Source organism: Erythranthe guttata, chromosome 4 (assembly GCF_056151865.1).
Source record: "Erythranthe guttata isolate IM_541 chromosome 4, IM_541, whole genome shotgun sequence".
NCBI classification, from domain to species: Eukaryota; Viridiplantae; Streptophyta; class Magnoliopsida; order Lamiales; family Phrymaceae; genus Erythranthe; species Erythranthe guttata.
The window spans coordinates 663,707-679,989 of record NC_142536.1 but is presented as its reverse complement, the minus strand read 5'-3'; the positions used below and the strand labels follow the sequence as shown (position 1 = coordinate 679,989).

The window sequence follows — 16,283 nt, the reverse complement described above, 5'->3', positions numbered from 1 at the left end:
TTTTAAAATAATAATGGGCAAATTACGGCAATCCCCCGAGGTATGACCAAATTATGAAAAAAAAACCTCTTGTTGGGTAATTACAGTTATCTCTCATTTTAAATTATTTTACATAAAAATTATGTAATTCAGTTATTTATCAAACCAAATCGTGTACTTAGTTCGATAAACGGTATGAAATGTTGGCGTACCGAAATTTTGATTCGATTTTACCGTATTAACATCCCTCAATTTACCTTTGGAGGGGTCTTGTGGTTGTAATTACCAAAATATGAGGAGTTTTTGTAATTTGACCATAACTCAGAGGGTGACCGTAATTTGCCCAATAATTTTAGATAAAATAGTAGACTAAAAAACTTGATAATTTTATATAGATAATATGACATAATAAAAAAAACCCTTTTGATTAAATAAAAAATGAAACAAAATAATTAACGAAAAATCATCAAATATGAGAAATGTGATCTAAAAAATAGATATATTTCAGAGAAAAATATTAACACCGATAGTAACACTTGTATCAGTAGCATGCTCACTTGCTCGAACCGCTAAACCATCTATTGCGGGACGCATATTAATATTAGTATGAATATTAACATTAGTGTCAATGTTAATATTTGTATCGATATTAATATTAGTATTGTATTAGTATTAGTATGTGTATAAGTATTGATATTAGTATTATAAACATACTATTTGGGCCAAAATGAAATTTAGATTTGCTTTGGGGCTGGAAAACAATTAAAATTTTAAAGTAGTGTTTATAATTAATTTTTTTAATAATATTTAGTATAATAAAATTTAAAATTGTTTTGGGGACAATTTGTCATTTTTGCCTTTTGATTTATTTTATATACATATATATCATTTTGATTGTTAAAACTAAAATATTATTCAAAAAAGGATTCTAATGTATTTTTATTTAATATATTTTTTTTGCATTTTATTTGTGAAAATTGAATATTATGTAATTTGTTTTTATCATACTAAATATTATTAAAAAAAAATATAAACAATACTTTAAATTTTAATTGTTTTCCAGCCCCAAAACAATTTTAAATTTCAATGTTGGCCCCAAATAGAATTTTGAGTTAAATGTGAACGGAAACGAGACGGAGGGGACCAAATGTGTTTAAAATTGAACTTTGGAGGTGAAATTGAAATTTGTTAACTTTGGAACAAGGGGACCAAAAGTGAAATCGGCCAAACATGAGGGATGAAAGTGTAATTCTCTCATTGAAAGTGGTTAAACTTATAATAATCCAGAAATACAAATTTATTTGAAATTACAAAGTTGACCTAGTCTCACCAACGTTCGGTAAACGGTGCCGTCAGACTCATTCCGTCGCACCACCGGTAGCTGACCAGGTTGTCCGAAAAGAGAATTTTTTAGGTTTGTAGAAGACGCGCCAAAAAGTCGTGCCCCGCACTGAGATTTCATTACAAGTCACTTCTCCTGTAAGCTTCTTCGTTTTCATCTCTTACTTATACACACCACTTTCGAAAAACCCTCCAAATTCTCATTGACCCACTCCCACAGTTCTCTCCGAGCAACAATGGCGACGCGCGATCTCAAAGTGGAAGAACTCCGTGCCAAACTCGACGAACGCGGCCTCAGCACCGCCGGTATCAAGCCTACTCTGGTAATTTCACTTTCCACTTCTCATATTATCTATTATAGGAGCAGATATTTGACAAATTGATTTCAAATGTTGGTTCTCAAAATTGTAGGTTAGGAGACTCGACGCCGCGATTCGGGAGGAGAAGAAAATGAAAACGGTGGATTTGAACAGCGATCCTGACAGTAGTCGCAAAAGGAAGAGGGATTCCGATGCTAACGATTCCGATTCAGGAGCACCACAGAAAATCGAGACCATTGATGAGTTGCAAAGCATGAATGTGAAGCAGCTTCGCGAAAAGGCCTCTATTCGAGGAGTCTCCGCTGCTGGAACTAAGAAAGAGCTTACCGAGAGGCTCTGTGCTGATGTTGGTGGCTCTCCAACCGCTGACGGTGAAGGTAAATCGATCAATTCAAACCTAATTGTATTTGACTGTCATTTGAAACCTAATTGTATTTGACTGTCATTTGAAACCTAATTCTGATTTTTATGGGACAGATTTGGCAGTTGAAACCAAAGAGGAGAATGCTGATTCCCCTGCATCAGTGGAAGTCAAGACAGTTGATGAATTGCGAACAATGAACATAAAACAGCTTCGAGAAGAGGCCAATATTCGGGGAATTTCCACCATGGGCACAAAAAAAGAGCTTCTAGAGAGGCTTTGCGCTGATAACGACAATATCTCGACCGGTAAAGATCCAGGTAATCAAATTGCTTGCATACATCATATGTGATACTGCATGTCATTATTACCGAATTTTGATGAGCTATGTCATGTTCCCTATCAAATGTGCCTCAGTAGATACGTAACCTGAATTTTTCTTCTGCTATTACTATGTAAAATTCATTAGTGAAAGAACAAAAGGAGGAGAAAATTGTTACAGCTACAAAGAAAGGTTCTGCTGTCGTGGATCAATGCCTGTCGGACCATATTAAGGCGCAGTATCACGTTCTGCACGTAGTAAGCCATTTAATTTTTTACTTAACGAGGCGTAGTAAAAGGAAATAAGTATTGCATTTTAATTTGGTTTTGACCCTTTTAATTTTTGATGTAGGGTGATGAAATTTATGATGCCTTGTTGAATCAAACAAATGTCGGGGCGAACAATAACAAATTTTTTGTCATTCAGATTCTAGGTTAAGCTTCTGTTCCCTATGTTTAGTTCATATGTTAAATACTTGAAATTCAGTTCAGGGAAAACAGACGAATTGTAAAATATTTTGCTTATACGGTCTGAACATCTAATGGCAGAATCTGATGATGGTGGCAAATACATGGTCTATTATAGATGGGGAAGAGTTGGTGTGAAGGGTCAAAATAAGTTGAATGGCCCCTACAACTCACAGCAAGCTGCCATCTATGAGTTTGAGAATAAGTTCTTCGACAAGACAAAGAACAGATGGCTTGACAGGAAAGACTTTGTTAGTTATCCACGTACCTATACTTGGTTAGAAATGGACTACAGCGAAACCAAAAATTTACCACCTGTGAGTTTCTAACAGAATTTTTTTTGTTTGTGCATTTTTTGTTGAAGAATTGCTTGATTCCGTTGTTCATGGTCACAATATATTCTATGTATAAAACATGTGTGTCGATATTATAGCTTATCTAATTTAGACAAAACAGGTTCACAAATGGTTCATAAAGAGTGAAGGCAGAACATATTAATTCCCCTCTTATCTTATGCCTATAGCAATTATTTGAGTTTCTTGTAGAATTTTGGGAGCTTAAATATTGATAATCGTTTTTAGGTTCAAGATAAGCAGAAATCTACAGTACTACAAGAACCTCAAGAGTCAAAGCTGGAAGCTCGTATCGCAAAGTTCATCTCTCTTATTTGCAATATGAGCATGATGAGGCAACAGATGATGGAAATAGGTTTGTATTCACATTGGTGTTTGTTCTGTTGTTATTAGCTAATGATGCATTTCTTATGTTATCAGTTATGTTCATTTACATATTTGTTTTATCTTGTGATAGGATACAATGCTGACAAATTACCATTGGGTAAATTGAGCAAATCGACAATTTTAAAGGTGAGATATTGCTCAGAACTTTATTATTCTGATTTGTATAGTAATTGAATACTGTTGATTCGAAACTTATGAGAATTTGTGTTTCTTCTTGTTTTCCTTTTCTGGGAGGAGGAGGGTGACTAAAGGAATTTTTAACGATATTTGTCTGAACTTCCTCTATCTTTCTCTCTTTGAATAACATCTTTCCGATTGCATTCATTTGATCTATGTAGGGCTATGATGTATTGAAAAGGATTGCTGATGTAATTGGCCAAGCTGATAGAAAGACACTTGAGCAATTAAGCGGGTAAACGTTTATTTTGTAAATTTGAGTTTTATTATTTGGTTGGCATGATACGCGCCACAATTTGCACCTGAGTTTTTTTGTGAAGACTTCAGTTAAGTCATGTGCCAACTTGCCATTATTGTCTAAATTGCAGGGAATTTTACACCGTAATCCCGCATGACTTTGGTTTTAAGAAAACAAGTAAGTTCTCTCCCTTTCAGATGATCCCAAGAAATTTTACTCTGTATTTCTGCGATAAAGCTCTAAATTGCTGTATGACAGGTCTGTTCATCATCGACACCCCTCAAAAGCTAAAAGGAAAATTGGAAATGGTGATTCCTTTTCCTATCCGTTTAGTGCTTGTGTTAGAAAAATGTCATCCAAAATGAATTTCATCTCCATGCATCATTCTTGAGTTCAAATTTGAATATTTCATGATCTCATTCTGGTAACAAAATCATAGGTTGAAGCACTTGGTGAAATTGAGGTTGCAATGAAGTTGATTGAGAATGATATTGACATGGAGGTACATTATATTTATTCTCCTTACTCTGGATTTCATAAACTTTATTGCCGTGTTTTCATAGAAATCTAATCTTAATTGTCGTAGTCATTACCTCAGAGTCAGTATGTCCTTTAAATATGTAGTGGAAACTTCTGTCATTCCCTTGATAATAATTCTCATCATTGATTTCTTACCCTGCAACATGGTATTCTGATATTGTTACTGGGTCTTGTATTACAGGATCCTCTGTATTCTCAATACAGGCGACTTCAATGTGAACTCATGCCGCTTGAAGTTCATTCAGAGGAATTCTCCATCGTAATTTTCTCTTCCTTTTGTTCGTATAGTACACAATTTAGTATTTACTTACAATGACATGTAATTTTTCTAAAATTTATGTGTCTTTCAAGCCACTATTAATTTTGTTTCTCTCAACCAAACCACAACATATTTATGTCTCAGATTGAGAAATACACAAAGAACACTCATGCAAAGACTCATTCGGGTTATGATGTGGATATTGTTCAAATATTTAACGTGTCAAGAGAGAGCGAAGCTCAAAGATTTGAGAAGGTGAACAATGTGTAACAACTAAGAGATGCCTAATAATGATTTTCTTTTTTCTCTTACTTTTTAGATTGAAAGATATATTCTCGTTAAACTGTAATTTATTCCAACAGTAACGGGTTTTGCCATATCATGATTTGCAGTTTTCAGGGACCAAAAACAGAATGCTTCTGTGGCATGGCTCACGACTCACAAACTGGACCGGAATTTTGTCCCAAGGTTTTTTTTCTTCTTTTTTTTTTTTTTATGGTTCACCACCAATGAAATGGAATGTATTGGTGCAGTACTTGATTAGATTCTTTCACCCAAAATTTTTGCCAGGTCTACGCATTGCTCCTCCAGAAGCACCTGTAACAGGTTACATGTTTGGCAAAGGTGTTTATTTTGCTGATATGTTCTCAAAAAGTGCTAACTACTGCTGTTCGACTAAAGCCGCATCTGCTGGCGTGCTTCTTTTATGTGAGGTGATTTATTCGTTCTCTCGATCCTCACGATTTTTTATGTGAGGTGTGAAACGTATTCTATCTATATTTTAAAAATAAATCTCCTTTTTAACACGTTTTGCGTGAGTTACTTTCAGGTTGCTTTGGGAGATATGGCTGAGCTCGTAACAGCTAATTCACACGCTGACAAGTTACCAGCTGGGAAGCTTAGGTTTGATATTCCGTCTCTCTAAATCTCAAACGTCCAATTCCCTAATGGCGTCTTTTACGCAATATCACTCTTAATTAAGCATAACTGTATATTATTCGAATTGGCCAAAAATGATTGTGCTGATCGAAATGTACGTTTGGATCGATTTTTACAGCACAAAAGGAGTTGGCCAGACTGCACCAGATCTTTCGGAGGCTCAAACACTTGAAAACGGCGTCCTTGTTCCCTTGGGAAAACCAAAAGAGCAACCAGGCCGCAAGGTCTCGTATTTTTTATTTATTTATCTACGATGAAATATAATCTTGTGATTTCTTACACTGCATATTGATATACTACTACTGTATTGCAGGGAAGTTTGCTATACAATGAATACATAGTGTACAATGTGGACCAGATCAGAATGCGTTATCTTGTCCATGTCAACTTCAACTTCAAGTACTAACAAACCCTAGACCAATTGCCACCAATTTTATTACTTTTGGTATCCTTTTTCTTTATTTTGTATTCTGTAAATTCGTAATTTTTTGCTCTTTACGAGGGTAGTTATGTAATCTGAGACCCTTTGAAACTTCTGTAAATTATGTATTTGTACCTCAGAACTATTTAAATGAGAATTAAATTTTAAAAAATATTTTTAAATAAATCGATCCAAACAAAATCGAAAAAGCGAAAGAAACACGATTACTGTGTATATAATAATTCTATTGCAGAAAGTCGCGTGTTTATTGGAACTTAGAGAGAGAGAGAGAGAGAGAGAGAGAGAGAGGGGTTTCATTCAAGGTTCTTTCCCACGCGCGCACACGCACGTACCCTCGTCAGTGTTGCAGAGAAATTCAGTCGCATATAGACGGCGTCGTTCCTTTTGATCTGGTATATTTTACTGAAACACGTTCAATTTCGGAATTCAGATATTTATTGGTAATTATGCACATTATTTCCTTCTTTAAGCATTATTTTACGCAACACCTTTGATTCCTTTGACAGATTGGACGAACGCTGTTCCTCAATTGAGATGAAGATGATGTATCTCTAGACAGAGATTTGAGCTTTGCTCGCTGTTGGGTTATCGATTTGCCTGGTTTTCCTCGCGTTCAAACAATTATTTATACTGCCCACCAGGTGTTTGTTAAATTTTATACATGGTCTTTTTGTTCCTATGTGGGCATTTTTTTTTATGTTGGGTTTACTGGTTGTTGAGCCACTCCACAATCACGTTTCCACGTTTGGCTAAATGCATTTTGTAGACATGAGTACTCTGAAACTTAATTAGTAGAATATTTCGTACAAAAGACAGTCATTTTCTTAATCTGGGTTGCTTTCGGTTGTCTGCAGTTTTGTCCGTCCAGATTGATAGCGCTTAAATGATTGATATGACTGAAAGACATCAGCTTGATACTGATCCACAAGTGCAGCCTTCTAAGGAGGACATGATCTCCTATGTGATGGCATTGGAGGCTGCTCTGTTGCCTTGCTTGCCTGCTAGAGAACTTCAGGCAATCGATCGTTCTCCCCATCCTTCTCATCAGAGTAAGTAACCATTTATCTGATATGTTGCAAATTTGGGTTATCTATAATCTAGATAGTTTTTTTATGGATATGGGAAGGAGGTAGTGGGCAAAAAATAAAAGATCACTGGAAAAAATGCAAGTAAAATTTCCCTTCTTATTCATTATTTAGGGGAGCGGTGATTACACATTTGGCTATTGGAATATCATATAACTTTGAAAAGTTAATTGACCTGCAAAAATATCTTTCTTTTTGTTTGAGTGGTAACCTGGAGCGAGAAATTATATTCGTATTTGAGATTGTGATTGGTGTCTGTTTAAGTTTCCGAGCTCTGTTGTCAGTGATGTCAATACCACCCTAATTTAGGCAGATTTTTTCGTATGCAGTTAGTATTGAAAATTACAGAACTTAATTTTTCCTTATAAGTTTTCTTAGTACCATGTCCATATATATACCTGCTGGCCATTTGAAGAGGTACTGTTTTTTAAAACTGCTTTAGTTGATGTTGAGAGACATGCTAGAGATTTCATGGACGCAGCCAAAAAGCTTCAGCTCTATTTCATTGGCTTACAACGAGAGGACCAACCTACAAGAGCAGAAACCCTTCGGAAGGTAATATACACATATAAGCTCGTTTAGCGCAATATGGTGCTTGTTACTTTTTCACAGATTCCCGATTAGTAATTTTCAATAACGCTATGATATTTCAGGAGATTGCTATGATGGAAGAAGAGTTGAAAGTAAAGAGTGAGCTTATCAGTAAGCAAGAGAAGCTGATTCAAGGATGGGAAATAGAGTTGAAAGACCAATTAGACAAACACAATATCGAGTTGGAGAAAGTGTAATAGATTGAACAGACTTTATATTTTGGTGTTATGTGAAATTGTGAATTTTTCCGTCCCTTGTTTTGCAAATGGTAAATTATGGAATTGTTGCTATCTTTTTTATTTTTAAAAATATTTAGACATTTACTGTCACAACGTATGGCAACCAGCATCGACCTCTTGTGAGGGTAGTGTCGGTATTGGAAATATGTAATGTAATGTAATTTCATCAGGTTTATACATGAAATTGTGGTGTAGTTATATACTTATGATTTGTAATCATTTAAAATCAACCCATCTCAAATCTTTCAATTCAAATTCACTCTTTTGACAAACAAGTTCATGAAAATGGAGGAAGCGGACAGAACGGTGCATGTTGTTAACATAATTCAAAAAAGGAGCATCAACTAGCAGGAGGTGTAAAACGAACCAGAAGAAATAAAAAGCATTATACATCTTGGTATTTGTAGTTCATAACTAAAAAAATCAAATGAGAAAGCAATGTGAAATTAGTTAATACCAAGTAACTACACTAATATTACACCGGTACAACGGATCCCTGTCAATGGAGAGTTTCACCAACATTTCTGTAGAGAGAGAGAGAAACGGGTAAAGAAAACATAATCTACTTCTTTGCATAGGTAATCAACATAGGATTGTCATCGGTTATCTTAAAACCCTGAAGGCCCTGCATTGCAACAGTAGACTGCATCTCGTTTTCGTATTCAACAAAAGCAATCCCAGGCTTCGCTTCCACCATTCTAACTTCCTTAAATCCAGGACACTGGCTGAAAAGCATTTGCAGCATCATCGAAGTTGTTTGGTGAGGAAGATTCTGAATGAACAATATGTTATTTGGCGGGGCTGGTGCATCTGGCACCGCTCTAGCACCCATCATTGGCATTTGAGATAACTGCACCACATAAAAAAGGATACATGTAAAAACATCTAAATCATAAATAACAAGGAAAATAAATACCATATACGAAACAGAGAGAAAACATTTTAGAAATAAAGAATGAGGCGTCCTTGACGAAATGCTTACAGGATGGGTTGCACCATAGCCACCAGCATATGCAGGATTTAGATTCGCTGCTGCTTGATTAGCATCGTGTTGCTCTTTTTTCTTCCTTCCTGTATTACAAGAACAAACAAACTTGAGCCGAAAATGAAGAAAATAGTATCGCATGTATAACAGACTGTAGCAAGTATGATTAGGTAACAATAATTACATTTCAAAATACTATGCAAGTTTTAATACCACAATCCTAAATAATAACATTTTTTAGCCACGAGATCTTCGTATCAAGAGTTTGAAACTTTTAAGGGTATAGTCCATTGAGTAGCATTCATCAGATAGACACATTTCATTCCATTTAACTTAATTATTCTCTTCTGTACAATTGTAGTATTTAATTCGTGACGGGTAATTGAAATGGTTGTTGTAGCCACAAAGGCACAAACGTTTCATTTCATGCAGTATTACCATGAAGCCAAGGAAGGTAATAACTTGCCAACTTTGTCAATAGTAAATATAAATAAAAATAATAATAAGAAACAACAATCAGATCGAATATACATAGCTGTTTCATCTTAAAATAGGTTAATGCTTACTTTTTCAAGATTTCAAATGTTAAACAGAAAAATGTCTTACCTTTGTCATCATGCTTCCTTCTTTTTTCTCGAGGCACAAAAGTTCCATCCGACTTCGCCACGACATCCGATTTTGTTTTGGCATATTGTATACGCTGTGACAAGCATTGCACAATTAAACCGAAAAAATATAGAAGTTCTGCATAACTTAAGCACTACAACATATCCTCAACTTAGTTTATGATCTGCTGTCAGAAAGGCAGTTGTAACTTGAAGAAGATTATCCTAGTGAAACTAAGGAAAATACACCAACGTTTCGTGCTTGGAGATATCTATAAACGAAAATGAACTTTAACGAATGTCAAATTCACATCCGCTAATTTTTCATTAAAATCCATCTCGAAGCTTTGGATTTTGAGAAGGTACAGTGTAAAACAGCACGTAAAACATAACATAGCACCGACATAGTTATGAATCTTAACAATATGACATGGTGTTGGAACCAAATTCTGGCATGTTAAAAAAAAAACGACCTTCCTGTCAAACAATGCAAAACGATAAGTAGAATAATAAAAAAAATAGAGAAATTGGTACCATGGGCTTGTCGTAAAATGGGAAGCCTTGCATTTGACGAAGGGCATTGGTGGCGGAAGAAACCTCCTCAAAAACAACCCAGGCCTGCCCTTTGTGCTTCAGGGTTTTGAATGCCAAAACCTCCAGTATTTTCCCGAATTGCGAGAACACCGCGTTCAGCGATTTCTTCAATTCTATCATCAACACAAAAGAGAACAAAACAAAATGTATCAACAAATCGGCGAAACAACAAAAAAAATTCCAATACATATATATACAATATCTGAATGTATTAGAGATAGTAGATATACCGTCGAGCTTGATTTTCTCGTTGAGGTTATTAATGTAGATAGTCATATTGGGAGAAACGTCGCCGCCGGTAGGGGTAGGCTCCGCCATGGATACAGGTTAGCTGTGTTCTCTCCGGTGATCGAATCTTCCAAAGCTGCTGCAGCACCAAAATGCTCCGAATTGGGGGTTTGGGAAATTTGGGGGTTTTACTTTTTGGGCCATATTTATTGGGCTTTAAATTTATAACAAATTTTAGGCTATTTATTTATTATTTACCCCAATCGACCCATTCAATAATAAAATGATTTACTGATCAGTAATAATGGGCCTAATCAATTTTAGGGTTCTCGGCCCATACACTTAACATTGTTCGCTGTCTCTCTCTCTCTGCCTTTTAAATTGTAGGAGTTGGACAAAACCCTAATAATCCCCCGTCTGTATCACTCCACACCTAGCAGCGGCGCTCTAGCACCATGGTAATTATCCTCCATTTCTCTGATTTCTGTTTCCTCTTTGTTCCGGCGATAATGTTAGGCTGATTTGTTGATTACTGGAAATTACAGGGTATTGATTTAGTCGCCGGAGGCAAGAGCAAGAAGACCAAGCGCACTAAACCCAAATCCGATGATATCTACATCAAACTGCTCGTCAAGGTTTCATATATATGCATTTTTTTTTTTGAACTTTTACTCTGATTAAATCGAACGATGAGATATTGAATGAAATGATCTGAGTATTTGTGCAGTTGTACTCATTTCTGGTGAGGAGGACTGGTAGCAAGTTCAATGAAGTTGTTCGTAAGCGTCTGACTATGAGTCGGGTTAACAGGCCCCCTCTTTCTCTCTCTCGCCTCAGCTCTCTCATGAAGGGCAAGGTATTTTTTTATACTGATTTAAACCCTAGATTTATTTATTCTACTTAGTTATTTCATTTTGATGAAAAAATCACCCTGAAATGTTGCTACGAATTTGTGTCATTTAGCAATTTATCAAAAGAAAATAACTAACAACAACATGGTGGTGGTTTTTAAAAGTTTCTCTAGGGATTTAGTTCATGTTCTTGGTTTTGTTGTTTTGTAATAGATTTAGTAGGTTAATTGAGTATCAAATGTACAAGCATGTCTAAACCTGGATAAGTAACAAATCTTTAGCTACATTAGTTAGAATTTTAATTGTACAATTAATTCAGTGGCTGTTGAATAGTGAGCTGAAGTTTAAAGGCAGCAATGTTTAGAGTTTTGCTTGCTTAGCTAGTGTAGTTTTAAAAGAATGCGATGTTATAGTCGGAATTTGACTTGTTATTTTTTTTTCTTGGATAGATCAATTTGAATATTACAGATTTCTGTTTTTGTTTTTATGGTGTGCAGGAGAACCAAATTGCAGTCCTTGTTGGGAGTGTTACGGACGACATCCGTGTTCATGAAATCCCAGCCATGAAGGTGGCTGCTCTGAGGTTCACCGAGACTGCAAGAGCTCGAATCGAGAAGGCTGGTGGTGAATGTTTGACTTTTGATCAGCTTGCTCTTAGGGCTCCACTTGGACAGAACACAGTAAGATTTCCCAATTTTGTAACTTCTTTTTTGGTGTTATCTGTTTCCTGATTTTCAATTTCAATTGATCTCGTTGGTTCTCTTAGTTGTAAATTTGCTGGTTTACAAATGTTCATCATAATCCTTTCACTTTATGATGTTCAACACCTTACTTTGAAATACTAGTGTTTACATGATAATCAGAATTCAACATTGTAACTACTTATTGTTCTAGAAACATGTATTCAACAGTTAATGGATAATATGATATTTTCCGGGGATGGTGATATGATACATGTTATGGTTTTTCTTTTATATTGGAACTCAAACATGAAATGAACTAATTGCATGCTGGTGGATAACCAACCGTGTGTTATGTAACATGGTTTCTAGGAGTATAAATGCCATCTTCTAGCTTCTCCTGCATGTTACGCTTTTCTATCTCAATCTTTAACCTTGGTTTGTAAAACAATGTTGTATATGTACGATTTAAAGTATAAAAGAAAAGAATGTAGCTGATTATGTTATTGAAACAGGTGATTCTGAGGGGTTCAAGGAAGGCTCGTGAAGCAGTGAGGCACTTTGGTGCAGCACCTGGTGTTCCTCACAGCCACACCAAGCCTTATGTGCGCTCTAAGGGCAGGAAGTTTGAGAAGGCCAGAGGTCGACGAAAGAGCAGGGGTTTCAGGGTTTGATTTATTTGTGTTACCAGTCAAGTTTGTTTCTCGATTTTGTGCTTTTCGAATACTATTTGATAGACTTGTACTGATTAGACATGCCTTCTTTACGAATCTGTTGTTTTGAAAGTTTTGGGATTGATTTCTCTTCTCATCTCTTGTGTGCCCCCCTAAGTAATGTGCTCTTTAAGAAATTGGACAAACTTTATTATTCGTCCTGAGTTTTGATCTGACTTTATTATACGTGGTATGTTATCTTTTCTTGACGTCTTGTAGTCTTTCTTCAAAATCTGATCATGCTGTGTTGATTTTACGGTTTTTGAAATGTTACTAGTTTGCGTGAGTTGGTGGCTGAATACTTCCTTTGAATCAATAATTTTCTAGAATCTTTATAAAAATAATTTGAAGGAATTTAAAATATTATGCTTTTATAAATAATTATAGTATTTGTGGTTTATACTATGCTACACCTGTGAAAATATACCGAGTTGACATGTTGTAACCTCATTGGGTGTAACATAGAACTAACCATCATTATGTGAACAAAGAGTACAATGATCGATGATTTTTAGAGCACAGAGAATGAAATGAAGATCGATGTAAAAATAGGTGTTTATTTATTATGTACAAACAAAGATAAGGATGCAATGAAAACACTATTATGTGATTTGGGGACAGTACCTAAAAATGTCTTTTGGTTGTCTCAAGAGCCTCTTGTATCAAACCCTTTCTCTGCCCTCTAGGCTCTACCTTTAAATCTTCAATACCACATTTATTACAATTTCATATTTCATTCTATCTACTGTTTAATTATATGTGTGTCTATGTGGATGTGAATGAACCGACTCGAATTCGAGGTATAAATTATTTTTAAATTTAATCAAGCTTTAACCTGTTGCTTGATTCGATTAGCTAGATTCTTTATGCATATTTCATTGAGTCGAGCACCACTGTATACAGTGGTCCAAGCTGCAAATCTCTGGACAGTGTTGTAAGTTGGCGTCATGATTAATATTTCACTCCATTAAAATCCGTTATAATTCAATATATTTTGAAAAAATTCCCGGTCATTACTTCGATTTTGCTTGGATGAATTTATCAAATCGCAACATCGAAAGAATATTAGAAAAGGATCGGATGAATCTTCATCTATGAAAGCACCACCACCTTCACCATGACGACACATGCTTAACTATTTCATTGATTTGAGTTTGTAATAAATTTAAACACGTAAAAGTCATCGAATATATATATTTATTAATATCATCAGAATCAATCATCCAGTATAAAATATATTTGTTGCTGATAATAAGATCGTTTAATAAACTAATTGTTTATTGTATAATTATTATGATTGTAGCTTCGTAGCCGTGGAGAGTTGAGTTGCCCTTAATTTGTGGTATACTCCAATCATGGTTAACATGAGGTCAACAATGGAGATTCCTTCTTCTGTCTTTTTCTGCATGAATTTTTTAATAATAACCCATTTCTCTCTCTCTCTCTCTCTCTCTCTCTCTCTCTCTCTCAAGGGTTTGCCACCTTTGCTTTAAATGTTAGCCATAATAATAATTTGATTTATTTATTTATTGTGAATCATGCATTTCTTCAATATTTTTAGTGGGGAAATAATATCAAATATATAGATATTAAAAAAATATCACAATAAAATATATTTTTGATCAAAGAATTGATAACACAAATAATGATAATTGGAAAGGGCAATTATTAATTATTAATTATTAATTATTAATGAGAAAAAGTCTTAAGTTTATTTAGGAAGAAAAAGAAGCCACCACCCGAGAAACAACATTGCGTGACCTTTCACCGTTGACTGAGATTCACTTGACCGGGTCAGGGTGAGAAGTTTCTTTATAGATGAAAAAGCAAAATCAAACAAATAAAACTCCGCCGCCTAAATGTTCTCGAATCCTCTTGCGACACGTGGCGACCAGACCACATGATTGGCCACAAAGAAAACATCAGGAAGGAATCAATCACTGGGGGTTTTCGCCGAGTCTTGATCCTCGGGAAACTACTTGACGTCTGCCCTAACCCCCCACTTGATTCCGCGTATCCACCGTTGGATCAATTGGCCCCTTCAAATATACTTACTACAATATAAAATTATTAGATATTTTATGGATTTTAATTAATTAATGTAATGTAATTTATATTTTTAATAAATACGTAAATTATATTACTTATTAAACTACAAAAGCCCATCTAAAGATGCTGACCAGGTGTCAATGACCATACGAAAAAAACAACCGCGGCCCAATTAATCAACTCTCCAATTACTTTAATTATTTTAATATTTGATTTTCGATTGATATTTATATATTTCTTCCCTTTATTAATTAATTAATTTTATTTAACACGTCTCCGTTTTCTTCTATAAATAAGGCGCCTTTGTGCCTCATTAATTCATCAAAAACTAAAACCCTAAGTAACCACCACCCTCCCATACAAAAAGAGTCTCTCCTTCTTCATCTTCTTCATCTCGCCGCTGCAGAATCTCAGATTCAGTTTTTTTGCAGCTGCGATTAATCACTTTTCTCTCTCTCTCTCTCTCTCTCTCTCTCTCTCTCTCTCTCTCTCTCTCTCTCTCTCTCTCTCTCTCTCTCTCTCTCTCTCCATTCAACTAAGAAAACGAGACAGAAAAAATGGCTCGCTCTTTCTCCGGCGCTAAGTCCGTTTCCTCTTTCCTCGCCAATGAAATCAGGTATGCACACCGCTTCCAATTTTCCCCCTTTTATTTTTAATAAGGAAAAATTAAATTAATAATTGTTAATGCGTAAAACAGAGGAAGTTGATTTCTTAATTATTGGGATATATTTTGATTGGATTTGGGTATAACAAATACAGGAGAGGATTTGCTGCGTCAACACAAGGTGTTGTTTCGGGAACCGTGAGAAGTGGAGCTCCGAATGTGATGTTGAAGAAAGGATCCGAAGAGCCCTCCAAAACTGCATGGGTACCCGACCCGGTTACCGGATACTACCGACCCGAGAACCAGGGCAATGAAATGGATCCTGCTGAATTGAGGGAGATTCTCATCAAAAACAAAACCAGTGGAGCTGGAAACTAAACTAAATCTGACGACATGACCGAACCGGGTTTTTTTCTTTCTGTTAAGAGCATCATAATAGGTGTGTTCAAAAGTTCAAGGAATATTTTTAAGTAATTAATCAATTATTTAAAAATAGAAATTGTGGAAATAAATAGATATCCCTTATTAATAGCTTTTACTTTCTCCTATTCCGTGGTGTGACTTGGTGTGGTGAAGGATATTTGTTACGTTTCTTTAATATAATAATAATAAATTATTTTTGAATTTTATTATTATTGTCTATTTTAATATATAGTTTTATATTATTCAATATGTAAAAGAAGATGGTGGTTAACGTGATCGAGTAAAAACATAGAAACCTTAAAATAATATCTGAATGTAAACTATTCCTGGGCTGTCTACTTCATGCAATAATGGACCAAATAAGTTGTATCAAGGGATTCCACTTATATTATATTAGATTAAATGTAGAGTCTGTATACATATATATATATATATATATATATATATATATATATATCAATTATTATATATTATATATATTTATTTGAATGGATGTAGGCCTTGCATCTGT

General features: G+C 35.1%; 5 protein-coding genes across 7 annotated transcripts; 4 read left to right on the top strand and 1 right to left on the bottom strand.

Annotated features, from left to right (window-relative positions):
- The first annotated feature begins 1,282 nt into the window (after positions 1–1,282).
- On the top strand, positions 1,283–6,290 carry PARP2 (poly(ADP-ribose) polymerase). Of its 2 annotated transcripts, XM_088816149.1 has the most exons (20): positions 1,283–1,458; positions 1,541–1,643; positions 1,732–2,017; positions 2,118–2,321; positions 2,471–2,580; positions 2,675–2,756; positions 2,872–3,107; positions 3,372–3,498; positions 3,601–3,656; positions 3,869–3,942; positions 4,076–4,122; positions 4,204–4,253; positions 4,385–4,447; positions 4,667–4,744; positions 4,889–4,999; positions 5,137–5,212; positions 5,315–5,457; positions 5,574–5,647; positions 5,802–5,907; positions 5,997–6,290. In XM_088816149.1, exons 2-20 carry the CDS (start codon positions 1,557–1,559, stop codon positions 6,087–6,089), a joined length of 2,103 nt encoding a protein of 700 aa, XP_088672275.1. In that variant the 5' UTR covers positions 1,283–1,458; positions 1,541–1,556; the 3' UTR covers positions 6,090–6,290. The 2 variants fall into 2 exon arrangements, with proteins under 2 accessions (XP_088672275.1, XP_012833652.2); XM_012978198.2 differs by having other exon boundaries at positions 1,445–1,643.
- A 43-nt stretch (positions 6,291–6,333) lies between these two features.
- LOC105954535 (mediator of RNA polymerase II transcription subunit-like protein) lies at positions 6,334–8,266 on the top strand. 2 transcript variants are annotated; one of them, XM_012978216.2, is made up of 5 exons: positions 6,334–6,517; positions 6,632–6,766; positions 6,980–7,174; positions 7,653–7,765; positions 7,864–8,266. In XM_012978216.2, the coding sequence occupies exons 3-5, from the start codon at positions 7,009–7,011 to the stop codon at positions 7,996–7,998; spliced, it is 414 nt and encodes a 137-aa protein (XP_012833670.1). In that variant the 5' UTR covers positions 6,334–6,517; positions 6,632–6,766; positions 6,980–7,008; the 3' UTR covers positions 7,999–8,266. The 2 variants fall into 2 exon arrangements, with proteins under 2 accessions (XP_012833670.1, XP_088672276.1); XM_088816150.1 differs by lacking the exon at positions 6,334–6,517 and having other exon boundaries at positions 6,631–6,766; positions 6,994–7,174.
- A 119-nt stretch (positions 8,267–8,385) lies between these two features.
- Positions 8,386–10,632, bottom strand: U1A (spliceosomal protein U1A). Its single transcript, XM_012978226.2, has 5 exons — positions 10,455–10,632; positions 10,165–10,337; positions 9,632–9,725; positions 9,023–9,111; positions 8,386–8,890 (listed from the first exon to the last, which is right to left on the bottom strand). Exons 1-5 carry the CDS (start codon positions 10,540–10,542, stop codon positions 8,603–8,605), a joined length of 732 nt encoding a protein of 243 aa, XP_012833680.1. The 5' UTR covers positions 10,543–10,632; the 3' UTR covers positions 8,386–8,602.
- A 132-nt stretch (positions 10,633–10,764) lies between these two features.
- LOC105954560 (large ribosomal subunit protein eL18y) lies at positions 10,765–12,793 on the top strand. Its single transcript, XM_012978234.2, has 5 exons — positions 10,765–10,910; positions 10,998–11,087; positions 11,180–11,308; positions 11,801–11,983; positions 12,499–12,793. The coding sequence occupies exons 1-5, from the start codon at positions 10,908–10,910 to the stop codon at positions 12,655–12,657; spliced, it is 564 nt and encodes a 187-aa protein (XP_012833688.2). The 5' UTR covers positions 10,765–10,907; the 3' UTR covers positions 12,658–12,793.
- Positions 12,794–15,064: 2,271 nt separating this feature from the next.
- Positions 15,065–15,978, top strand: LOC105954569 (protein SENESCENCE-ASSOCIATED GENE 21, mitochondrial). The gene is made up of 2 exons (XM_012978240.2): positions 15,065–15,361; positions 15,505–15,978. Exons 1-2 carry the CDS (start codon positions 15,303–15,305, stop codon positions 15,725–15,727), a joined length of 282 nt encoding a protein of 93 aa, XP_012833694.2. The 5' UTR covers positions 15,065–15,302; the 3' UTR covers positions 15,728–15,978.
- The last annotated feature ends 305 nt before the right edge of the window (positions 15,979–16,283 follow it).